The sequence below is a fragment of the Chiroxiphia lanceolata genome, chromosome 13 (genome assembly GCF_009829145.1).
Source record: "Chiroxiphia lanceolata isolate bChiLan1 chromosome 13, bChiLan1.pri, whole genome shotgun sequence".
Classification (NCBI taxonomy): domain Eukaryota; kingdom Metazoa; phylum Chordata; class Aves; order Passeriformes; family Pipridae; genus Chiroxiphia; species Chiroxiphia lanceolata.
Genome location: NC_045649.1, coordinates 7,582,960 through 7,608,811, shown reverse-complemented (window position 1 = coordinate 7,608,811; position 25,852 = coordinate 7,582,960). Strand labels below are relative to the sequence as shown.

General features: G+C 42.9%; 2 protein-coding genes across 5 annotated transcripts in view; one reads left to right on the top strand and one right to left on the bottom strand.

The window, feature by feature from the left end:
- Nucleotides 1-1,077, bottom strand: part of BANP (BTG3 associated nuclear protein) — a 123,702-nt gene extending 122,625 nt beyond the window's left edge. The window contains exon 1 of the mRNA XM_032701012.1: nucleotides 374-1,077. The gene's annotated coding sequence lies outside the window, so the exon portion shown is untranslated. The remainder of the gene's footprint in view (nucleotides 1-373) is intronic.
- Nucleotides 799-25,834, top strand: CA5A (carbonic anhydrase 5A). 4 transcript variants are annotated; one of them, XM_032701017.1, is made up of 9 exons: nucleotides 799-1,070; nucleotides 9,319-9,516; nucleotides 13,008-13,126; nucleotides 13,860-13,955; nucleotides 14,848-14,910; nucleotides 16,445-16,600; nucleotides 18,092-18,208; nucleotides 24,541-24,586; nucleotides 24,808-25,834. In XM_032701017.1, exons 1-8 carry the CDS (start codon nucleotides 953-955, stop codon nucleotides 24,556-24,558), a joined length of 885 nt encoding a protein of 294 aa, XP_032556908.1. In that variant the 5' UTR covers nucleotides 799-952; the 3' UTR covers nucleotides 24,559-24,586; nucleotides 24,808-25,834. The 4 variants fall into 4 exon arrangements, with proteins under 4 accessions (XP_032556908.1, XP_032556909.1, XP_032556905.1 ...); XM_032701018.1 differs by lacking the exon at nucleotides 24,541-24,586 and having other exon boundaries at nucleotides 24,808-25,833; XM_032701014.1 differs by lacking the exons at nucleotides 24,541-24,586; nucleotides 24,808-25,834 and having other exon boundaries at nucleotides 18,092-22,323.
- Nucleotides 25,835-25,852: the final 18 nt, after the last annotated feature.

Genomic DNA, 25,852 nt, shown 5'->3' with positions numbered 1-25,852 from the left:
CTCCAGAGGAAGCGTTTGTGCCATTGACATGGATTTTGGCCATGGGAGGGAGAGCAAACATCCCAAAGAAAATGCAAGGGTGAGATTTTGATACACATTTTTCACATAAGTCAGAAAAGCTACTAGAATTGCAGGTGGAAATAGGAAGACAGTAACCTTGCTTTCATCTCTAGGAAATGTGGGGCAGGGAAACATCTCCATCTGTTCTCTCCACTGAAGAAACACAAACAATTCACCTGGTTCCAAGTGGTGTGTGAGCAGAGGAGTAACCAGGGTTCCTTATGCCTTTTCCTATTTTTAGTCTGTACAAAATTAGGGGATGTTTTTTGTTCTTAACAAAATCTGTTATTTAGTTTGTTCTTAAATTCCTTACCTCGAGGCTGCAGTGATGCTGCCCAGAGCTAAAATGCTCCTCTCCCTGTTCTCAGCAAACTTTGCATATCTCCTGGATTTCTGGGAATTCCTCAGTTTGAGCAGTCACCAGCCCTCAGCATTCCAACTGTTCCTGCTAGCAATTCCTGGCTATCAGTATTCAGATACACAACTATTCATTTTCAAAGTGTGTAGCCTGAAGAAGTGATAAGAAACTTCTCCTTGCATTCCAAAGAGGGGCTTTCTGCAAGCCTGTTCTTTGAGCCAGATGAGGGGGGAAAAAAAGCCTGGAAAGCACACGTAGAATAATCATCAACCAGTCAGGCCCTTCTGAGGAAATGCAGAGCCAATGAAGAAGACAGTCTAGGGACAAGTTAAAAATTAACCACTTAGTTGGCTCCACCTCTGAACCAGCAAAGGGTGCTCTCCAATTTTTTCAAAAATAAGCCTGGTGACCCCTCAGTTATCTCAGAGCTCTGTATACATAAGTTTTTTTTCCTCTTTGTGTTCACAGGTCCATCGAGTCTGGACAGCTCCTCTGAGTGAGGAAGTGAAGATTTTAAGGGCCCCGGTGGTGGCAATGAATGGTGTGAAGGCAAAAGCCCTGGGGTGTCTCTACCAGCAGCTGAAAAGCCTCCGGAGCCCAGCACGGCCCTGCAGCCTGGCTGCCTGCTCCAGGAAAAACAGGAATGCTGCCTGTAAGTGCGTTTCATTTTATCCAAAAATATTGGATATTTGCCTAATGGAGATGCTGAGGTAGAAAGAGAAAAGGTGTAGTTAAGTCTTGTTCTTATTTGTTAGGCAATCAAAAGGGGGAACCTGAGAATGTGACTGAAGGATGAAAGAAAAAAGAGTGAGAGGAACTAGAGATGGAAATACCTTATGGAATTGCAGGATTAAAACGTTGTTCTCTATTTCTGCTGTGCCACTGCTACCAGGTTGTTTGGGATTTTCACTTGTGACTACAGTGAAGAAACAATATACAATCACTACTTTCTAATTTGGTCCTGCAATGTTTGACTGGTTGCACGGAAATAAGTGTAATTCAAAACACATTTAGCACAAGTTGAGTCTGACTTTGAATTTCATGGACATCACAATGTTTAATCTTGAAAATGAGGCCCAGTACAAACCAAAACCTTTCTAAATGTGCTGTACAGAAATACAATAAATCACTGTGAGGTGCAGGATACTACTGGAAGATGTTAAAAGTTTAGTTATTTAAAATACTGATTAAGTGGTTTATAGATAAGATGAGGCCACCAGAGGTTGTGTGTCTGCACAGATAACATCAGCTGGAGAACAGTAGAGTAATTTTTTCCATTTGGAAAATCCTTTTGTTTCCTATTTTCTCCTCTTTAAATGTATTCAGTTTAACTTTTCCCAAAGAACAGCCAGATCCCTGCTTGAATACTGAGGTGTGATTCCTTTCTTTTTCAGTTACCAAACACCAAATTTTGTATTTACTTAATTGATGAGAAAGCAGATGATTTTGTGGCACAAAGCTTTGTTTCTATTGAAAGCCAGAAGAAATATTCAGTGATTTCAATGTTTAATAGCTCTGCAGTTGTAAATGCATTTTTAAAAGGCGATTTTTAAATCTACAGAAGATGCCTAATCTTAGAAGCAAAATTAGTATTGAATTGTTTTACCAGTGAAACAACCACAAGGAAGAGCCTAATTCCTAATGCAAAATGGAAATGATCCCACTTGCATCCATGACAGTGTTTTCCTCTTTTCTGACCTGTGCAGAACTTTCTTAGCACAGCTCAAAGGTCTCTTGAACTTTTACTTCCTTCCCTACCAGTTTTGTCTTGACAAGCAGGCTCAGAAACTTCATTTTCCTGATTAAAATAAGGAAAAAGACATTCTTCTTCTATTCCAAGAAAAGCACTACAATAAAGTTTAGAAAAACAATGATTCAGCCTCATAAAATAATAGCTTTTCTAACAAATTAGTATTAATTAGGTGCATGTAATAGTAGCTTTTCCACTGAATTCATATTAATTAGATGCGTTAATTAGTCTGTCAAACCAATGCACAGATGGGTGGGTGCACATGAGGGAATATATTCACAAGCACTGTCCATATCACTCCTTTATCTCCAGTTTGTGATAAGCTTTTTCAATTCAAGAGCCAAAGCCCAAACCTGTGCCAGACAGTGCAGTGCTGGGCTCCCACAAACTGCTTGTGGTGACAGGAATTACTGCTCCAGAGGGGAAATCCAGAGAAACCTCTGGAACTGTGGTTAAAAAGGTCATTATTCTGTATCTTTATTCATTATTTTTTATAATTTATTCACTATTTTTATATTTGAAGACACAAACTGAGAGATTGCAAGTGAATATTTATTATGAGTCCAACAACTTCCAATGTGGAGACACAGACAATATAAATCATTAAAAAGTAATGGAATTCATGAAAAGGCAGCACAGGATCCCCCTATGCAATCCCAATTCTTCTGCTTGTTCAGTGTTAACATCCCACAAAATTTTATGGCCTATAGAGTTAAGAACTTTAGGAATGGAATTTATTAGGATGAAGTGTTCCATTTCTGTTCAGTCAGAGAAGGTGTAACTGTAGGAAAATTATCTGCAACTGTTCAGTGGGGTAAGAAGTCAAACTGGAGAAAAACTGAGCTCTCCAGATTTCCACATGGAATGGAGAATTATTTTATGGTTACACATAAGAAGAGATCCCATTCCAGGATGGATCATCCCACGCTGCTCTATCGAAAGACCACTGAATAAATAACTACAATTGGTATCTATTTTTACTCACATTCCTCTTTTTTATTAATGATTGACAATATTTATTACTTAAATCTTTCTCTACTCCGTGCCATTCATGCAGCAAATGCCAAAACAAACTGATTTAGGAAAACATTCCCTTTGGAATGGCTGGTTTTGGCAGGCAGTGAGTAGACAGGAGCACTGAGTAAGACAAGTCTGGGGGTTATTCACAGTGAACTCGGCCCTTAACTGAGACAAGGGTTAAACAACTTGAAGGATGATACTTCCTAGAGCCTTTTTTTGATTTTTAGAGCCTTTTTTTTGGCTTCTTTTCCTGTACTTCACTGGGAAAGAACTGTGAAAACACTGCTGAGGATCGTGGCATGTATGTAAGAATTCCTAGTGATGTGGAGGCCCACAGTGCATGTCTGTGCTAAGCTCTGGGGTACCTTGTAACTATATGTGGAGGTGCTGCTTTCAGACATTACTTTATTACAATAGTTGCTGGAAAAGCTCTCCATGGGGATTTTAAGCCTATGGATTTATTTTTAACTAAAATAAAATTTTAAATCTAGAATTGGATTATTTTAACTTTATCCCCAGTAATTATTGCCAGAGCAGACCTGAATGGCTTTTTCTTTTTAGAAGTAGTTACAAGAAAAGCAGAATCAAGTGCAGCAGTGCCACCCAGTCCAGGTGTGCCATCTCCAGGACTGCACAAACAACTGCAGGGACTCCCCAAATTGTCCAGGAGATATCTCCCAAGCCCTTTCCATGCCTGCATGCATAATTTTAGCAAATGTTTTTATACAGAAGAAGATAAAGCCTCTGTTTGCTTTACCTTGCCAAGTGGAATTACTTCCTCCTTATCTGGATTTAGCCTCAGCCTCTGCCTCCTCATCCAGCTCCTATCTCAGCCAAACATTCTGGAAGCAGAGAAAAGCTCAGCATTTCTCAATCTGTGCTGCTTCCCCGTGGAGCTCAGGGCACCCTGTCAGCTACATCCCTTTGATAAAAACCACTGGGCTGTTTATCAATAAACTGGCCCGAATCACAGTCCCCATCTGACATCAATTCAACTCAACTTCAACACCTTGTCATGATGGACCTTGGCCAACCATCGCTGTTATCCCCCAAAATCGTCATTCATACAAAAAAATCTTCCAAGAAATCAATCTATCCTGGATTTCCTTGGCAATATTCAACCCAAGTGGCTGAAGCAGAGTCCTTTAAAGTTTAAAATGGTTCTTTATTGAGTTTCAGGAATAAGTGTATTTTATTTTCTCACTCAGAATGTGTTGCTACGGCAAACAGCCCTGCCCAACTCAGGACAAAACCTTATTTCCTTCCCCTGGGTGGGGTTTCTCAGCTCTTCCCACCCTGTTGTCCTCCCTGTTTTATCTTGGATCTGGAGGAAGCTCGTTTGAAAATCTCTGTGTAAACAAATCAAAGGACTGGATTCCACAGATCTTTTTCTCTTTCTTTTAAGATTAAAACCATAAAGACTGAACTCTACTGAAGCTGAGCCTTTTACCCCTCATTTTCTAACCCATATGTGAGATCTTCTGCCCAGGATGCTTAAACAGAATTTAACACTGAAGCCTTGAAAAAAGTTTTCTCTCTTTAAATCAAGTTTACAACAGTGTAAATTGGCAGTAAATCCTTTCATTTAACTCAATTTATTTTGGATTTTTACCACAGAACTGTGGCCTTCAAAATATTTGCTTGGAAACTGTTATGAGTTATAATTCATTAATACAACCTGTATTTTCGCCTGGATCTTGACTCCCAGCCAGAAGCTTTTGATACTTGTATCAATCCTAAATGGACTTTTTAATTGTAGTTTTGGAGTAATTGTTAATAATAGAAAATAATTCTAAAGACTGGGACTATTTGGATGGCTCTGTATACCCACTTCAGCTGGGAAAGACAGGAAAAACCCCACAACGCAAATGTAGGAAGCCTCCAAATACTATAAAATTAAATGGAACATCGCTGTGTCTGTCTGGGAGGCCTAAAAATCGAATAAATCAAGCACAGATTAGGTCTGTTTGTGGCAGATCTCTCTTCACAGGTTATTTGCATCTTGGTCATGCTTTTTATATGACAAAATTTACTATAACTGCTCTGACCATAATAAGAGATGTGTGTGTAACAAAGGTAAACAACAGACAGACCCATTCTCAGTGAGCAAAGGCTGCAAACTGCTCACTTCGTTCATAATTCCCACCTTGTCTTTAAGTAACTTTGAATATTTGAAAACAGATCTCGTAGATGAGGGTCCTACTTCTCCTTCCACACAGATCCTGCATCACTTGAGCTCATCCCTTGGGCCAATTGCCAGACTTCTGGCTGTGGAAACCATTCTGAGATCAGGAACAAGAGAGAAAAGAGCTGAAAACCTCCCAGATGGCCCAGAAATGTAACGATTTGGGGAATACAGGAGAACAACAGAGATACTGTAATTCTGGCTGCTGTTCCCTCCAGCTTTAGCTGCATTAGAGCCATGGCTCCCTTGCACAATTCACGATCTCTAAACGGAGCACAGCCAAGGGAAAACTCTGTTTCTGGAATGGTCCAGAAAAGAAGATTTTGGCCACATTGCCTTAGTGCTTGGAACAAAGTTGAGGGCTTATGTTTCCTCTTGCACAGGTAGTTTTTGTTTTTCCATCTGCAGGTTCAAAGCAAAACATCTCACTGCCACAGACCATTTTCAAGGGTTTTTCTTTCACCTCTGAGAGAAGAAAAGGTTTCTTTTAATTAAATGCCAGCGTTTCACTGATGTTTATTCTCAGTAAGAAACAGCATGTGCACATAAAAATTGGATGGAGACTCTACAAATGATTCAAAAGGAAAGCAAAAGTATTGTGTGTCTAAATTATTTCTCTTTAGTTTTGCACTGGAACAGCTCACTGTTTCTCAAAGCATGTGCTGTAAGAACTTCCCTTTGGTTTTGCTCTTCAGCCCTCAAGAAATGACTCATTCTGTCCAGCTTCGTAACTCTGTAATAAATCTTTCAGGATCAACCCCCTAAAAAGCTCCATGGTGTTGGGTCATCTTAATGCCACAGTGTAAAGCAGGGAGAATAAACCCCAGACCCCTTATTTATGCTGAATATAAAATATCTGAAGCTTTGTCTGAGCTGTGATTAAGCTGAAGCTCATCTGGGCTGTCCTGATGACCAGGAGGTACCTGTTGTTCATCAGAAGCTTCAGCAGCAGACACGTCTGACCTGTGCTAAATAATTGCCTAACCATGATCAATAAGCTGTTAAACTGTGATTAAGCCTGACTGAATCATGATGTTTATGGGCAGCAAGTCTTTTCAATTTTCTGTGTACTTATCTCTTCTTTTCAAGTTACAGGGAGCTCTATATGAGAATAGTAAATTAGCCTCCTGAAAAACATTGAGAGTCAAATTGCACTTGAACTCCACTATACAAAAAAGACTGTGCTTTAAAGAAGGTGTATCTTGGCAGGGAGGAAGCACAATGAAATTTAAACGCAGCTTACTGTCCTAAGATCACAAGCTGTTTGTACATCTCCTGATGATCTGTTTTCTGATTGTATAGCCACTCAAAGCAAATAACTTGCCAGATTTCAACCTCCTCTTACTCAACTCAGGAGTACTTTAAACTGTGAATGCAATGAAAACGTCTTACATAATGTTGTAAACCAGAGCAAACACTTCTTGGTTGACTCTAGTTGAGTATCTAGTCCTGTCTCCTCTTCAGTAAAACATTGTCAATCCCACATCAGGTTCCTCATGAAAATTCAAAAGTACTCATCCTAACAAAAGAAAAAATCCTCAAAAGAGAAATGACGTGTAAAATTATTTGAAGAGAGTAACTATGAAATAAGATTCAAAACAGATGGTAAGATGAAGGCCAGGAGCTGAGGGAGGTGTTCTGCTCCTGGCTGCCCAACAGCTGGCAAAAATGAGAACATTTTATCTCTGCTTTCACTGACGTTCAGCTTTCTACAGGCTTTTCTTTATAGTGTGTTCCTCACTGGCAGGTGGATAAGAGAAAAGGTGCAAGGAGCAACCGAGGTTTTAACCAGTTTCATCAAGGTTTCACTGCCTCAAGCAGTGCCAGGTGAATATGAGTTGACTCCTTTTACCATCCAAGGTGGGGCTGGTTTGGCCTCCTGCCTTTGGGACAGCCAAGAAAAGTGACCATAATGTTAACTTTTCCTAAGTTTTCTATATATAGTTTGGGGCAGGGACCTTGCTGTGCCAGGGCCACCCATCTCTGTGGGTGATGGGGATACTCTTGGTGAGAGGGGACACACTTTTGGTGTGATGGAACACTTGGTGTGAGGAGATAGACTTGGTGCCAAAGAATCGGTTTTGGTGTGAGGGAATAAATACTCTCTTGGTGTGAGGAGACAGTTTTGGTGTGAGGGGATACTTTTTTGTTGTGAGGGAATGTACTTGGTGCAAAGTGATTGTTTTTGGTGTGAGGGGATAGAGTTGGTGTGAGGGGAATAAATACTCTTGGTGTGAGGGGATGCATTTGGTGTGAAAAAATCCATTTTCGTGCCAGGGAATAAATATTCTTTTGGTGTGAGGGTATAGACTTGGTGCGAAGTGTGAGGGAATAAATACTCTTGGTGCGAGGGGATACACGTGGTGCAAAGAAATCAGTTTTGGTGTGAGGGGATGCACTTTTGGCGTGAAGGGATAGACTTGGTGTGAGGGAATAAATACTCTTGGTGCGAGGGGATACAGTTTCGGTGTGAGGGGATGCGCTTGGTGCGAAGGAATAAATACTCTTTTGGTGTGATGGGACACACTTTTGCTGTGAGGCACAGGGACGAGCCTGCCCACGGGCAATGGCGAACACGCACACACAGGGAACTGTTGTGGCTTCTCTACCGTTGTGACAGGATGGAACGGCGGTGATGTCGGCCCGCCCCTGAGGAAGCGCTGCGGGCCGGGCCGTACCGCCCCCACCCCGCCTCAGGCGGGGGCCATGGCGGCGGGGGGGCGATGGCGGCGGGGGGGCCGTGCCGGAAGGGGCCGCTCTGGGCCGGGCCGGACCGGGCTGGGCGGTGGCGGCTCCGCGATGGCTCTGGCGATGCTGCCGCTGCTCCGCCGCGCTTGGGCGGCCACCGCCTCCTCCCGGCGGGGCACCCGCCGCTGCAGCCTGGGCGCCTGCTGCTCCTACCGCCTGCGAGACGCCCGTGAGTGCCAGTGACCCCCGCGACGGGCTGCCGGGGGCCGGGGCTGCGCTCACCCCTCCGGGCGAGCGGCTCCCGGCGCCCGAGGAAGGCAGGTCGCTGCCCCGAGCTCTCCCCGCTGCCCACCCCGCTCTCCCCTCCCTCTCCTCGCTGCCCTGTCCCTCCATCGCTCCCGGCCCCCTGCGCTGAGGGGGCTCCCGCTGCTGCCAAACTTGGTGTCGGAGCGGCGGGGACGCCGAGTCCAGCCGGGCTTTGTCCGCGACTTCCTCGGCTGAAACGTCAGGGGGTGACTGTGTTTTGAATATAGAGGGTATTTTGCGCCGCGTTACCTGCGGCAGGTGACCTTATGTGGCCCGATAAAGTTTGCTCCTCTCTAGGAAACAGAGGGGGAAGGTTGTTTAGCCACCCAACACGTGAGTGGTTTGTTAAAAGATTTAATTTGTCTCTAATGAGGTAGACTGTAATGTTTGGGGTTCGGTGGATGCACAGGGCACAAAAACTTGTCTGTAGGTCATCAATGTCGGGGACAGGAGGTGAACAAGTGCTCCCCATCCACACAGATCTCAGGTCTGGTTTTAAACAGAATAAACTCCTGTAAAAACTTCATCTGGGCATTTACCCAGTTATCCTGTGTCCAGTGCAATCCCAGGTCAGCTGATCGTACTGATGTCCAAGGAAAGCTGAAATGGAGTGCTGAGACTCTGGCAAAGTTGGAAAACAGAAGCCAACTTAAAATCAACTGGCAATAAAAGGAAAAAATTCTTTTTTCTGGGATATAAGGGGAGAGAATTTCTTTGAAGAGCATATTCCAAATGCAGAAGGGTATTGACACAGTTCTAAGTCAAATTACTGCGCTTGCCTGTGTGGTTTTGAGTCATGCAGCTGGAATGTAATATTTTTGTTTTACTTTCCTGCTCATCAGCTGACTCAAATTAGCCTTTGGTGACAAAGCACCTTCCCGTGCCAAAAAGTTCTGAAGTGTTTAGCTCTGTATTGTGCATCACAGCCTGACTCTCCTCATCATCTTCCAGTGCATCCACTTTGGCAGAGCCCACTGACAATTCCTGGAGGCACCCGACAGTCTCCCATCAACATCCAGTGGAGAGACAGTGTTTATGATCCCTTTCTGAAGCCTCTGAAAATCAGCTATGACCCAACAACATGTCTTCACATCTGGAACAATGGATATTCATTCCTCGTTGAGTTTGACGATTCTACTGATAGATCAAGTAAGCAAAACCCAGAAAAATCTATTTAATGTCTCATTAATACTTAGAGAGGAGAAGATGTTGCGGGAAGTGAATCTCAGGACAAGTATTGAAGATGAATGTACAGTAAAAAATGCTGTAGCTAAACATGAATTTACAGTGGTGGGAATTGGAATGAAGGAAGTCTATATAGAATTTATTTTTATTATGTTGCACAAATCCCCTGTTGTATGTTGAAACTTATTCCTATTGCACGAGCCTCAATGTCTTGTCTTTTAGGTCACAGCCTTGCCTATATGAGTCAATCTTCAGTCATATATATGTGTATTTACCTCTTTTAAATCAGATTCCATCACTGCACTTTATTGAAGTAATCTGCCACTTATCTTTTTTGTGGTGTTAACAGTTATATTTAATGCATTTGAAATAATCAGCTGCCAAATTACCTGCAGCTGGAAAGCACAAATGCTTATCTCCATGGGCTTTTGGGGAGTTAAACAATACTTGAGCTGCTGCCCAGGGAGCAGGTGTGTGTGTTCCTGCTGTTTTAGGGCAAGAGGAGTCATGTATGGAAAATCCAGTCATGCATTCCAGCAACTTCATGGGAATAAGTCTCTGACCTGAGCAGCTCAATCTTTTTAAATGCTCAGTAGGGTCAAGTGAGTTAAAATCAAGATACTGCTCCCAAATTCCAGATTTTTTTGTTCCTTTTAAAAGTTGCCTTTACCAAAGGATATTGCAGGTATGTGTAAGGATATTTCATAAGGCAGGAGAACTGAGCACGTGATTACTCAGCTTGTCCTGGAGGGAGCAACTGAGAGACCCTGAGCAAGTTTGAACCTGTCGGATCAGAGTAATTTGTGTTTAAGGTGACTGCTCACCGTGAGAGATCCTACAGCTTCCTGAGGGATTTAGTAGTGCTCTTGGGAAGGGAGCTTTCAGCAAACAAATATTTTGTGTTCACAGTACCAGTATTTTTGATCGATGTTTGGAAGGAGGCTGATAATGCAGCAAAAATGGTGGTGGTGGTGGAATGCAGGGAGCTGGTGTGACATTTGAGGCTTCTTTTTTCTTTTATTGTTTCCAGCTCTTCACTCAGAATATCAGTTTCCAAGAGGAGATATTCTTGGTCTTGCTTATTTGAGAGCTGTTATATGTAATGGAGAAGCCAAGTCCCACCCTTCTGTTTCTGCAGCACAACCTGCTGTTGCATTATGGAGGTGGGATTAGGGGAGAGACATCACTTGTCAGCTTATCAGTGATTTTAACTTACTAACTTTAGGTTAGGTTTGCTTTTAATTTAACAGCCTTTTGCTTTATACAGCCACACCCTGCTCTCTGTTGAGGGATATGATCCTGAAAGGTGTTTGGTGGATAACAAAATTGGGTTTTTTTTCTGCAAGAATCGATGTAACAGAGGGGAATTGCCTTTTCATCATCCTCATCTTCCTCAGATGAATTCAAGTCCATGAAGGGGTGGGATGGCATCAAACATCAGTGACAGGCTCCAAAGTGACAGAGAAACACCAGACAGTGAGATGGTGCTGTATAACCCCCCAGTTTTCAAGTGCCTGTCTCTCTCCTCCACCTTTCTCTCTTTACTCTTGCCATTTCTGATTTTTCTTTCTGCCAGCTTCTGTCTAACAAGACTAGAAATCCAGAGAAGAAAGCTTGTGAACAAACAAAAGCAACACAGTTGAAACAGAAGATGGAAAAGACAAAATGAAATGTACACCCAGGATAGACAAAAATTCCCGAATGCTGAGATGAGGCAGAACAAGAGTTGGGCTAAAGCTGAAGGTAGTGCTGCTTGTGAGCAGAGAAGGAGGAGGAAGAGGGTGAGGGGAAGGTAGGTGCAGCACGTGGTCCTGTCTGTGTGTGATGCCATCAGGAAATGAGGCTGAAACAGAACCAGGGCTGCAATAAAAAGCTGGTGTGATTCTTTTCCCTGGTTGTTGTTACAGTTGCTTTAAACTTCTGGTTTGTTTTGAATTATCCAAATTGCAATTTGAGAGGAAATGCTTGTAAAGGGGCTGTAAGTTCCTATTTGTTTCCTGTCACTTTCTGGTGTCCACTATAAGAATCTGAGTATCTACATCTGTGTGTCTGTGCCTAAAGTTACTTGTGAGGCAAATATTTAAGTGAATGTGATTATTAACACAAATTTAGTCACTTGTGGGTTTGCATCATCACGTGATGAGTGGTTCATGTTAGAGCACAGACACTTTAATTGGGAAGGATTTGGCATTTCTTCATCCCACCCTTTCTCCATCACAGAGTCACAGAATGGTTTGGGTTGGAAGGGACCCTAAAACTCATCTCATTCCAGCCCCTGCCATGGCCAGGGATACCTTCCACTAGACCAAGCTCCATCCAACCTGGCCTTGAACACTTCCAGGGATGGGGCATCATGATTTCTCAGTGATGGTCAGTATTACATTTGTTCTAAGAGGTCAGCAGTAGTGGGTGAAATGAATTAAATGCATTTTCATTCCTGTTTGAGCTTCCTCCGTTACCACAACCAGGCCTGTCCAGTTAGAATTCCAAACCTGCTGGCTGGCCTTCAGGGAAAAAAATAAGACATGAAAAGCTCTTAATGCCTCTCATTGTTTTCTCCTTAACATGAATGTGATTAACTTATTTTCAAAAGCAGTGTTGGGATTGGGTACTTTAGACCATGGTTTGCTATGAAACTTCACCATGTCCTGCAGTGAAGTGAAAATCAGCAGATGCTGCTGGTTTGGTGGTGGCCTTGGCAGTGCTGGGAGAACAGTTGGACTCATGATCTTAAAGCTCTTTCCACCCTAAATGATTCTCTGATTCTATATGTGTTATTAGCCCTGTGGCAGTAATTATGGTTCCTCATTTACCAGATGCTCTGATATAATAAGGAGCAAGATGAATTTGCAGGATATTGCTGGTTCAATCAGGAGGAAATGAGTCAAACCACAAAGCCGGGCAGAGACTTTTTCATTCGTATCTTTGCGAAATGGGGAGAGGCCTTCTGAAATCAGGAGAGCAGACTGAAGGTTTGCCTTTATTCATGGCTAAAAAGTGCATTAAAGCTTCCAGAACTCAGAGTCTTGCCCAGGGGCAAGTTTAGATACTTCCTGAAGTGTAGCTTGAATATTTGCATATTTTTGGCTGTGAAGGAAGTCTTTTCCCTTTGGTTCTGCAGTCTGAAATGTGTATTGAAGCAGAGTAGTATGTTTGGATTTTTGTAACTTGGAGGAGAATTGAACATGTGACACAATATACTGATTTTTCTGGCAAAAATTGATTTTTGCAGTCTCGATTGTCACGAAAATGTCAATATTTTTTTTACAGCCATTGAGGCTTTGCTGGGATGTCATTCAGTACATGTGTCATTGCTGCAGCCAAGCAACAGGTCACTGTTTCAGTGTAAATGGTTGCTCTACTTGATGTTTTTCTGGGCAAATATTTGTCAAGGATTTCCCTGTCTGGACAATTCTAAGTCATGTTTATTAATATGTGTGTCTTGTGTTTTTTAGTAATCGTTGGAGGTCCCTTGGAAAACCAGTACAGGCTAAAGCAGTTCCACTTCCACTGGGGAGCTATAAATGACTGGGGTTCAGAGCACACAGTTGACAGTAAATTTTACCCAGCAGAGGTATGAGATAAAATGCTGAACAATGCAAACACTTGTCTCAGGTGTAAATATTTAAAGAGAAAATGGATTATTTAATTCTTCCAGCCACAGCTGTAACTCAAGAGGCCTGATCCTCCTTACCTTGTACGTGATAAATTTGTCTTGTGTATGTGACCCCCAGAGCCTTGGCTACTGTTCAAAAGTTTATTCCAATTATGGGCAATTTTTTGGCATTTCTTAAATTATTAGAGTGATGTACAGCAGAGTTCTCTGGCAATATGGTGGTTATTATCATCACTTTATTGTCTGTTTGCAACTCTTAAACAGTTATTAAAATAGCAAAACTTTTGTGCTTAAGTGATGACTAAGGAAGAAAGAGTCAACAAAAAGGATGGAGTCAATGGGGAAAAATAGGACAGTGTGCTCTGTTCTTCCTGTTAAGAGAGGGACAATCCCTCCAGTTCCAGGAATACTAAGCTTTTCTTTTGTTCCTTTAACTAGCATTTCTGTAGCCAGTCTCCCACAGACTAAATCCCTTTCATATATGGGTCTTTGCCTATTGTTTTAAGGTAAAAAGAAATAAAAAGGGAAGGGCCATTTTCCAGTAACACTTTGTTCCTCATTTTTGTGGTGTGGTTTCTGAGGCAGCTCATTGCAGTGTCTCATTGCCAAGGCCCAAATGTAGCCAAGATCAAAAGTGAGGTTTCTTTTCTGTGCTCTGGGCAGGTGCTGATTTCTCACATTTCTGTTTCAGTTGCATCTGGTGCACTGGAATGCTGTGGAGTACCCGACTTTTGAGGAAGCTGTGATGGAAGGGAATGGCCTGGCTGTTATTGGAGTGTTTTTAAAGGTAATTTCATAAGCTCTAGTGATGTCTTTTTGTTTGCATTCTGTTAAAACCAATTCAGGGCAAAATACAGCAGCAACGGCCGAGGCAGGGTCCTGCTCCTGGGGAGGAATAACCCCAAGTAGCAGCACAGGTTGAGGACTGACCTCCTGGAGAGCAGCTCTGCTGAGAGGAACCTGGGGGTCCTGGTGGGTGACAAGTTGACCATGAGCCAGCAGTGTGTCCAAGGGCCAGTGGGATCCTGGAGTGAATTGGGAAGAGTGTGGTCAGCAGCTCAGGGAGGTGATCCTGCTCCTCTACTGAACCCTAGTGAGGCACATGTAGAGTGTTGTGTTCAGTTCTGGGCTCCACAGTTCAAGAAAGATAAGGAGCTGCTGGAGAGGGTCCTGCAGAGGCCACAAAGATGATGAGGGGTCTGGAGCATCTCTCTGATGAGGAAAAACTGTGGGAGCTGGGCCTGGTTAGTCTAGAGAAGAGGAGACTGAGAGGGGATCTCATCAATCCATACAAATATCTCCAAGGGGTGTCAGGATGGTCCCAAACTCTTCTCAGTGGTGCCCAGTGACAGGACAAGGAGCAATGGCCATAAACTAAAACACTGGAAGTTTCACTTCAACATGAGGAAGAACAACTTTCCATGGAGGCTGTCAGAGCACTGGAACAGCTGCCCAGGGAGGGTGTGGAGCCTCCCTCTCTGGAGACATTCCAAACCCACCTGGACGTGTCCCTGTGTCACCTGCTCCAGGTGACCCTGCCTTGGTAGGGGGGTTGGACTGGAAGATCTCCAGAGGTCCCTTCCAACATTCTGTGATTATTGTTTTCAAAAAATGTATATTAAGATAGATAAGCAGAACATCAGCTTAACGATTCCCCAACTCCTCCCTGTCCCCTGCAGCTGGGAGCACGGCACGAGGGGCTGCAGACCCTGGTGGATGCCCTGCCAGCAGTGAAACACAAGGTCAGTGCTTTGAAGTGTCCCACTGGAGGTGGGTGGGGAATTTTTAAGGAGCAGTTGTGTACTTGAAGCTTTCAAAGCCTCTTGAAGAAATGAGTCACTTGAGGTTGTATCCCCTTGGAAGGGCAAGCACGTGTTTCACGCTTGAAGTGGTGGTTTATTTACTGGGGAATTAAGGCTTTTTGATTTTTGTCTGGTCTTTGAGGAGGAGATTATTTGCTTTTTTATAAACACTAAATTTTCTGCTTCGGGAACGGGATTCTCTTCCTAGTTGATTCCTGACTCTTGCCAGGAGAGGGAGTGCTCTATCTCTGATAGTGCTCAGTAGCAGCTCCTGCTCTTCCAGGTCCCCGTTCCCTTTTCAAAGTACACAAAAAAAATGCACGTGGACAGTTGTAACTTGTAAGCACATCCAGCTGAAGTCACTGTGCCGCTATTTCTCACAAGAAGGATTTTAAAAAATTCAAATAAATATTTATGGCAGTGCAGTGACAAATAAACCACCAAACAGGTCAAATCAGTGCCAGAGGACCTACAAAATCTGTGCACATACATCCATTATGAGAATATAATGTTTTACAGCATATGAATTTGAAAGAAACCGAAGTCCAGATATAAAAATAAAAGGTTAGTATCAAGCATCAGGCTCATCAAACTGCATGTGGGCTGCTCAGAAAGGGATCTCATTTCCAAAGGCTGTCACTCAGCAACTCATCAGCACTTGGTTTAAAACGTTTGAAAACCTTTGTTGCCTTTCCAACATTATCACTGACTTAAGAACCAAACATCACCCTGGGGAGGAGGAAGGTCAGAAAATATCTGTTCTCATGTCCTTCCTCCATCTAGAATCTCTCATCCAACCTTCCATTTTTGAACAATTTTTGACTGTAATATTTCTCATTCTCAGTGGGGAATGGATAAAGTGGAAGGGAAAAACAGGATCTTCCTTTCCTGCATTGCCAGTATATCCTCAGGAGCAATGTTTGTGTAGGAAATCCCAGGCTCTGAAGTTCCCATATGGTGTTTGATACCTCACTTGTGGGATTGCAGTTCTGGAGATGGGAATATTTGATATGATTTAAATAAAACTTTAGTCCTCTTCCCTCTCCCTCTTGCCTAAAATCACATGGTGAAAAGTAAAACACTATTGTTTGCAGTCTTTTAAGTGTATCTGGCAACACTACTGGTGAAGTTACTCCACCACTTATTCCTCCTTTTCCCTGTTTGCATCCAGCTCCCACAAAGCCACAGGCAGCTGCTCCTTCACTCTCCTTGTTTCTTCTGAATTCCTAATGGCCTGCGGGGACAATAGAAATATTTCAATTTTGTCTGCTCAGCAGCTGCCTCAAATCCCACAAATTTGTGGGATTTTATATTATATTTTTATGTAGAACTTTGTTAATATTCAGAACACCTAATTTCCCATAATATATGTAACATGTACAGTATTTAATCTCACGATTAAGATATGTTTTAATCTTCTGTAGTTTTTTTCCTCAAAATACAATGCTTAAAAATATTTTTTCTTGGTGTTTAGGACACTGTTATCGAGTTTGATGTCTTTGATCCCTCCTGTTTGTTACCTTCATGTCCTGACTATTGGACCTATGCAGGCTCCTTGACCACTCCCCCCTTGACTGAATCTGTCACATGGATTATTAAGAAGAAGCCAATAGAGGTGGATGAAGATCAGGTAAATCTCAGATTTATCTTTCATATCATTCCTGTTGCTGCCACAGAGAGGAAGATGCACAGAAGCACTTCCTTGCCAGCAATTCTCTGTGAATGCACAGAGGATTCAGGATTTGAGAAGGAATCCTCACATTACAGGAGCTAATGCTGAAAGACTCAAGATGTTTCTCCAGCTCTCCTGAACTCTGTCAGCTCTTCTCAAGAGTTTTCTCTTGATCTGTGATAATGCTGGAAGCTGCCCCTTGAAAACATCAGACGTTTTGGGAACTTCTAAGGTTATTTATTGGAGCATAATTTTGCTCCCCTCACCAGGAGGTTTTTTTTGTGGAGGGAAGGTTTTGTGAAATTCCAAACTCTGAGCTTTGGTGCATGTTCTTGATGGCCACGTGCACAGAAATCTTGGAGGCACTGCAAGGGCTGATCCTGTGTTGTTCGTGTTATAAAAGGTATAAAGTAGATGCAGGGATAAGGAAAATGGTCAGAAGGAGAACTGTGCTCCAATTGTGGGTTTTATTGGAAGTTCTCAGGATTTTTTTGCCTCTTCAAAGAGGTGGAGAGTACTTTGAGGGGCATCACAGCATAGAACAAGTCTTAGGAGTTTGCTGCAAAGCAAGTAAAAACGGACAGCCCCAAAAAATCTACTATTTATTCATGGTTTAAAAGGAACTGAAAATCATCTGTGCATTGTTCCTGTTTTTTGAGGCTTTGATTAGTAGTGAAGTGAGAATCCAATGACATGAGGCAAGAGAGATTTGGTTTTTTTAATACAATTTTGCATGGGGCTTGTCCATCAAGAAAGTCATGCTCCAACCAAACACCAGCTCTGAGAAATGAACCTACTTGTGATTTTAATGTTTTTGTTTACATAAAGGAACAGGAAGATTGTTAACAGAGCAGAGAACTGCAGACACAGGGTAGCAATCTTCTTTTAAATTGAAATTTTTCTCATTTTTCCTTTTTCTTGGCCCTGTACTCTCATTCTTTTATGGCACAGCAGTGACTTAACATTGGAATGCCCTTGTGAGCATTAAAAGCTGATCTGCTGCATACTTTCTCTTAATCCCAGTTATAAACCACTGAGAGAACAACTACCTGGATTGTTGCTTGTTGAGGTTCCCTCATTCCTGGGTGACAGCGTGTCAGGAAGGGTGTGAATTAAGGCTGGGCAGGTTTATTTCAAGATGACACATGTTCCAGTATCTGAATAGGAATCAGGTCTGTCTCAGACATGCCACATTTGGGATTTAATCTGCCTAAAGATGGCAGCTGACTGACAATTCCTCTTCTGCACTGACAGGGATGATGGGATAATCTTTGCCAGCGGGTGACAAAGAAGTGCCAGAAATTTGTTTGAAAATTTCTCAGAATACAAATGTAACAGTAACTCCCATTTTTATTTTTCCCCCCCAAGAATAAATGACTTTGTTTTGTCACAAACTCCTACAATCCCCCAATTAGCCAAGTCACTAAAGTGGACATTTCTCCTTCTCAGCTGGAGGCCTTTAGGATGCTGCTCTTCACCTCAGATGGGGAGGAGGAGAAGAGGATGGTGGACAACTTCCGTCCCCTGCAGCCGCTGATGGACCGAACCGTGCGCTCGTCCTTCCAGGTCAGGCACCTCCTGGACACTGAGGCACAGCCCCAGGGCCACGCTGAGCAGGTCAGGCCATAGGTGGCCCATCAACATCAGGCTGCAGCACGTGGACATAATGTTATTTCTCATTATTTTCCCTTTTCCTGCAGTGTATCCCTGCACTTTCACAGCCAGCCCCAGTGGCAGTCCTGCTAAGTGCCCTTTGACCTTCACTAGAGAAGCTGTGAGGGTTTTTAGTTTTGCTTTTCTGAAGAAGTAAATAATATCAACCCTTAACAAATTGACTTGCTTTGAGACAGGGATCAGTAAGGAATTATTAAGATAGCTAAAGCTAAAATAACAGTGGGAGAGGTCTTCCTCTGCCTGTTCTCTGAATTGTTCTGTGTATCTTCAAATGCTGTTTCAGTGCCTTGCATGAGTTAATAATCCTGGTCAAAAAGTTGTTAGCAAGGAGAAAGTGTGAAGAAGTGCAAAGTATTAACACTGATCAGGTGCTTTTGTGAATTTGTTTGAGATCTGAGAAGAGAACTGGAAGTAGTTTCTCTAGTCACACATACAGAGACATTTTACCTTCTTCCTTTTTCCTTGGGTGAAAAGAGGAAAAGGACAAAAATGACTTGTAGAATAAAAGCTCTTTCCATTCTGTTGGCTGCATGATCCATGTTTGATGTGGAGGCTGCAGAATGTCCACTCTAAACACATCACAAGCCAGAAGACTTTCTTAAACCTTTTAACAAATGTAGAAGCTTTTAGCTTTGGCAGCTTTTACTCTTCTGTGTTAATAATGTATCAGGAGAAGAGAGCAGAGGAGAATTCACCAGCATCTCAGGACTGGCAAGAGCAGCAAATTAGGTGAAAATGTCCAATTGATCTCAGAAAACCGATCACATCAAAGGAGAGCAAGATTAGATAAGGTTCAGCTGACCCTCCCAGTGGGATTTGGGGAAAAAAAGCCAAAACCATTTTCTGAAACCTGTGCTAGGACAAAATGCAGCCCTCAGAAAGGTTTTTGATTTCAGTAACTCACAGAGCACCAGTGCACTCTCTTCAGAGTTTTGCCTTGAAGTGTATTGTCTTATAAAAAGACTTATCCAGCTTCAGGACAACAGGGGACCAGTTTGTATTTTTAGCACCTTATGGTAACGAGGTCCAGTGGTGGTTGAAATGTATTTGTGGACCAAACCAAGCTGCTGTGGAGCTGCCACCTGCAGAGTCTTATCCTGGAGCTGTGGTCCAATTGCCACGAGTAGTATCTACCTCTGCTCATCCTACTAGGCCTGATTTTCTCTCAAGCACCTTCTTCCCTGGCTCTTTCTGCTTCACTGGATGGTCAGATTTTCTGGTGAGGAGCAGGTCTATCTGTAAACCATGGTGTGATCTTGATTGATTGTGTTTTTGATTCTTGAGGAACCGATCTTACTCATTTGCTTCTCATTGCTGCTGTGATTCAGCACAAGGGAAACGTGACACTGGCTTGTCAATCTAAATCCAGAGCTTTAGAATTGATACTTTTATTTTTGAAGTCCAAGTGTTCAGTTTAAAAGCACTTTAACACTTTTTAGTGTGACCCTGACGATTTTAAGGTTTTGAAATAATCTTGTTTAACCAGTTAAGTGCCCCTATCCTGCCTTTGCTTCCTTAATAGCTCTACCTCAGGCTGTTGTTACTGTGCAACAGTTGTGCCTTTCTGCCCTGGCAATTTGGAATGTGGCCACTTAACTTTGGAGTGACTGTACATGGTAAATGTAAAAAAAATCTCCCTTCTATCCCAGTGTAGGATGTTTTTTCTGTGTAGCGAATTCAAAATGGCAACATCTCTCTTTGGTTTCTTTGCTTCTCCCAAGCCCTCTTACTGCTTGGGTGAACCTTTCCATGTTGGTTCACCTTTCCATCTCTCTTTGGATGGGGCTTGGAGCAACCTGGTCTAGTGGAAGGTGTCCCTGCCCATGGAAGGGGCTTGGAACTGGATGATCTTTAAGGTCCCTTCCCACCCAAACCATTCCATGATTCCATGATCTCAGTTGACCTGTACAGTCTTTGGCATCATCACACAGACTTTCCACTATGTACAGAAACACGTCAGTGATGATTTTTGCTAGAGAACGAGATGTTCCAAAATAAATTCTGAAGGAATATCTCCAGTTCTGGCAATAGGAAAAAAATGTTTTTACTTTTTGCCTGAGTGTACATGGCCTGGTCATTAAGTCTGAGGTTTTTGTTCAGTGCTGTTCTTGCAAACACTTCTCTGAAGAGGACCCTGTAGAAGGGTGGCTGTGGTTCAGATATTTTACTACTCATTATTAATAGGAAAAATTGTAATATAAAGACATGTTAATGTTGCCTTATATTTAAAAATAGAGCAGACTCGGCAGCACTGGGCTATAGGTGACCTGCATCAATAATATCCTTATCATATATAATATATTCTAAAAGGCTTCACGCAATTGCTCAATTTTTTAGTTGCCTTGGTAATTTTCACCGAGTTTTTGGGTGTCTCTGCTCCCAAACAAGCTCTGTCTGAGCTTGTTTCACTCCTGGGAAATACAAAATACAGATTTAGAGAACCACTGGGGTGTAAATGTTTAACCTTGAGGTGCTCTGTAATGCTGTGGTACCTCACACCCACCTGAGTTCTCCATGCTGAGGTTTGCTCCACTGAACCACATTTTCCTCCTGGGTGTGTAAATCTCTTTTTAACACACCACCACCCATCAGAGGCTATGCTGAATATTCCCTTTTCCAGTGATCCATTTCAAGTTCTCATGGAGATTTACTTTGTTGAAGTATTGTCATTTATTGTTCGAGAATAGGTGCATTATGAAGTCATACAGGTACTAAGCTATACTCCATATTTAGATAAAATCACATCTGTTTTTACTGCCATAAAATTAATAAATTTCAATTTCAGCACTCATCACTTCAAATATATGGAAACAGGGTCAATGTAGAAACAATTAACTTTGCTACAACAATAAGTTTTCTGTTATTTTGCTGTTTCTTGCACTTCTGTGTAGTGTTTTAGCACACCTGGTTACAGTTGCAGGGCAGATTGTTGTTGGAATTTTCAGTTTGGAAATGGACAGAAAGGGAATTTTGGATGTTATTTTAATTTTAACTTGTATGTTACAATGACTTTATTGGCCCTGTGAGTGCTGACTTCAAGGAAATAATTGTGTGCCTGCACATGTGTGTAAAACAGGAGATGGGGTAGAATTCTTTGCCCTTATTCTCTGTTTTGTGTGTATAAAAATGATTTAATTGTTGGGTAAGAGCTGATATCTGTAATGATTTTGCACAATTAAGTGAAACTTTATTTGAAAGAGGAATCTTTAGGCTCTTTAGGATAGTACAATATGAAAGGGTCAAAGCACATATTTGTGTTTTCCTTGCATAGTGGTCACTTTTGTAACTTAACAGTGCCCTGGGAGGCATTCCTGTGGCAATAAGTACTAGGAATTAAAGACTGTAATAGAAATAATTTTGGGAAAACTGACTGAAACGGGAGTGGAAGGTTTTTGAGCACAGACCTGTGTCTGTGTTGGCCTGACTTCCAGCTGCCTTTCAATATTCCTGTTAAATGCTGCTCTTATCTCAGTCTTGGTCACTTTGTGGTTGGAACAACTCCCTTTGGCATTTGAATGTTTGATCTGTATTCCTGCATTCCAGAACTTTCTCACTTCAGGTGTAACCACCTCGTACCCCTGACCACTCTTGTGCTGCCTTCTGCCAGGAATGACCCCAGAGCTGACAGGGGTGTCTCCCTTGGCTTTGAAAGCTCTGGAAACAGAGATTGCTTTGATCTCTACAGGGGTTTAGAGGACTGGAACTGTACTTTGGAGGAAGGGTTCGTTTGTGCCTTAATTTTGAATGTTTTAATTTGTGTTTCTTGGCACATCTTTGCTTTTTTCTTTGTTCACTGTGTTTTCATGGCTGTTATTACATTTTGTATATTTTAATGTTTGTTATCTGCCTGATCATAATTTACTGAAAATAATTGTCTTAGGAGACAGCATCTGTAATAGGGAATGCCTTTTCCTTCAGTTTTTACCTGCTGTATAGAACCTTGTAGCTGCTGGATTTTACACTGTTACATTAGTGTGCAACTGCAATAAAGGACCAGAGAAACCTGTGCCTGGATCTCGTTGTGTAATTAAGCTCTTCAAGTTAAAAACTAGATTTTTCTGTCAAGCAAATAATACAATTCCTCTTTGAGAATGACCCAGTTCATTAGGAGTGGAGTCTAATCAGCTGTCAGATGTGCTGTGATACTTCCAGGCTCTGAAAAGACTCTGCTGAATTGTGTTAGAATGGGAATGAAAGCACAATGCCCTCTCTGTTGCTGCTGTGCTGATGGAAGGGTAACTAATTACTTATTACATCCAGCCAGATGCAACATGCCATTTCCCAGGGGATTCCAGATTTTGGGGATCTTTGCTAAGCTCCTTCTTTTGGCACTGATCATTAAACTGGACCTGTCAGCTGAGCTCCTTTCTCTGTTGTGTAATTGGCCTTGATAAAACTGAGCCCATGTGTGGTGTAACTCAAGAGGTTCCCAGTTTGTGGTTGTGGCTACAATAATCTGGTCAAATAACCCGTAAAATAAATTACTTACCACAATTAAAAATTGATACAAGACAGTAAGTTTAGATTAGATATTAGGGAGAAATCCTTCCCTGTGAGGGTGGCGGGGCCCTGGCACAGGTTTCCCAGAGAAGCTGTGGCTGCCCCATCCCTGGAAGTGTCCAAGGCCAGGTTGGATGGGGCTTGGAGCAACCTGGGATAGTGGAAGGTGTCCCTGTCCATGGCAGGGGGTGAGACTGGATGAGCTTTAAGGTCCCTTCCAACCCAAACCATCCTGTGATTCTGTGAAGATTGGCTAATTAGCTGAAATGAACATTAATTTCTCTGTCTCACTGCAGAGCCATGCTTGGAGTTTAGCTATCATAGAGAGAGGTTTTGCTTAGCTGAATTAATTCAAACAAGTTTCTACTTATTTTGATGGGAAAAAAATAGGAGATTACATTCCTGGCTAAGGAATCCCCCCTAAAGTAATAGTAGATAATGCTTCATAGAAGGCCTCCCCAGTGGTGCTTTTTGGCAGGCAACATATTGTGTTAGATTAAGAGCGAGGTCAGCTCTGCTATTTTTACTATTTAAGGGTTCTAGAAGCTGCCACTACTTCTATTTACCCAAGAAAACGAACTTCCAAGCTCTGTCTTAGTGGACCTGAGATGTTTGCTGAGGAAATGGCTGGTCTGGTTCCAGGGGGTGGCTGGGTGTGATCAAGGCAGCCCTGCCGATACCTGGTCAAGAACATCCACATTACTCCTGACAAATGGCCAATTTGCTCCTGCTCCTGGTAATTATTTGTCCTTCTGACAAATCCTTCCTTCCTTCCTTTTTGATGTGACAAACTCCGAGTGCCTGAGTATTAACACATGGAGAACTGATTGGATAATCAAATAGTCTTCAAAGATCCTTTGGAATAACTTGGGGGCCTGAGGAGAGTTAATGTTCTGATAATAACACTTGGCATTTGGGAAGTGCTTTGAAGATATAAAGCACTCTGGGAACACACTGGCAAAGCCAGGATTTTCTCAGGAATACAAATGGAGAAACAGTTGCAGAATTAACTCTGATGGATTAATTTGCAAGAGAGTCAAGTATGTGGTTGACTTGAAATAGGGGCAGTTCAATGGCTGCTATTCCACTGCCTCTGGATCCTGGGACTTCCACATTCTATTAAGAAATTCCCTTTTGGAAGAATTAGAAGAAGATTACTCCATCCTGTTCTTGTGAAAGTCAATGGGAATTTCTGGGAATTAGGTTAATGTCAGGTGTAAAATTCCACAGTCATCAAGCAGGTCATTGGGATTGTCCTGTGCAGGGCCAGGAGTTGGACTCCATCCGAGTGGGTCCCTCCCAGCTCAGGATATTTTGATTCCAGTTAGTTTATTTGCCTTGAGGTAAGAGCTTGGCCTAGAGAACTGGTGGAGTAAATCCCTCCATGAATGATTCTCTTCACCCAAATACAGACCTAAATTGGAGCATTCATCTGGAAACACCTGAAGGATATATTTTATTTCTATCTCAGTCCTGTCTGCTGAGTCCAGCGTAACAAGGTCAACACAGAGACAATCCCTTAAGTTGTAACTACCTAATTTCATGGTCCTGTGAAAATTTTACCCCAGCATAAAGCATTAAATGCAGTAACAATTGCTTTAGGTTACAGCCATAGAGTCTATAATGTTAAGCTGGTAGACTAAAGAAAGGCTTTTAGGGTTACAGAAAAATTCTGATATGTTTTCCTGCTTAATTAACTGTCATAGTCTTTTCAATCCCTTCAGGTTCCCATTTCTAGTTGAAAACTGGAAGAACATGCTCAGTGCCAAGGTAATTTTTTTCTAAGCTTTCTTTCTAAATGTGGATGTTTATATAAACCCAGCAGCAGATTTTTGAGCCATTGGGTTGAGCAGCCACTAGATGTCAGGTTCGGATTAGTGCTCCCAGGATTAGGCTGCTCAGGATTCCTGGAATGGTTGGAAGTAGTGGTGATGGCAATTACCAGTGTGAGATACCTGAAAATGTTACTGAAATGTCACATCTTTCCCCAGAATTCCCATCTGTGAGGTATCTTGGAGAAAACCTTCTGATCCACCCACTGTCTGAAACATGGTCCAGGAGGATGGTCCAGGAGGATGGACAACTTCGAGTTTTGGAGCTTGGGCACGACTTCTTGTGTGACACCAACTAACCCCTGCTGAGAAACAGCTGCTCAGAGGTACCACTTCCACCTCTCAGTGAGAAGGAGTGTCGTTGGGAATCAGAGCTTCCAGGCTCAGAGCTCCTCTCCTATCCTACAAGGGCAAGAGGGAATCTGAATTTGGTAAAAAACTGGCTCCTTTGGCCTTATTGTAGTACCCAAGTGAGCCTCCTTGGATGCAAAACTTATGCCTGCCCATTTTGCCTGCATGCTGCCAGACTGGTGAATTATTTTATATTTTTGGTTTCCAAACAAGCTTTTTTGGTGATTTTGGCATCCAACATGGCAGTCAGATTTGAGATTGGCAAATAATTTTTTTTTTTTGATGATTTTGGCATCTGCCATGACAGGCAGGTTCCTGCAGTGCCTCTGCAGAGATGCAGGTGATGCAGCACCGGGGACTTGGGTGGAAGGTGGATAGAAGAGCAGAGCAAGATGGGACTGGAGGGAGCTGGGAGACACAGGTTCTGCTGAACTGCAGGTTTAGACACACAGGGATCCATTCTCCTCTTGAGGAACGCACAGCCCATGCAGGCAGGAGAACGGATGGTAACACACACCTCCCCTCCGGGCCCCCCTGTACCCGGGGGCAGAGGTGTGGGGTGGCCGCTTTGCTTCCCTTGTCCCCTCTTGGGGCAAGGGAAGGTCGGAAGGGGTGGGCATGAGAGAGATGCGCCTGTAGGAGTGGGAACCCCTGGTAAGGAGTGGGTACCGCTGTTAAGGAGCAGTTACGGCCGGAATGGAGCAGGTACCCCCGGTACCAGAGCGGGCACCGCCGGTAAGAAGCGGAGACCCCCGGCCAGGAGCGAGTGCCCCCCCGTACGGAGCGGGCACAGCCCCTGCCCAGCGGCCACTGCGCCATCCCGGGGCGCTGCACCACCCTCCTTCCTCCTCCT

Bases quoted from the DNA above. Each gene is read 5' to 3' on its own strand.
- CA5A (XM_032701014.1), top strand. From the start codon at position 953: ATGAATGGTGTGAAGGCAAAAGCCCTGGGGTGTCTCTACCAGCAGCTG. The intron at 1,071-9,318 runs GTAAGTGCGTTT...ATCATCTTCCAG, and splicing joins GAAAAACAGGAATGCTGCCT to TGCATCCACTTTGGCAGAGC. The intron at 13,127-13,859 runs GTATGAGATAAA...TTTCTGTTTCAG, and splicing joins GTAAATTTTACCCAGCAGAG to TTGCATCTGGTGCACTGGAA.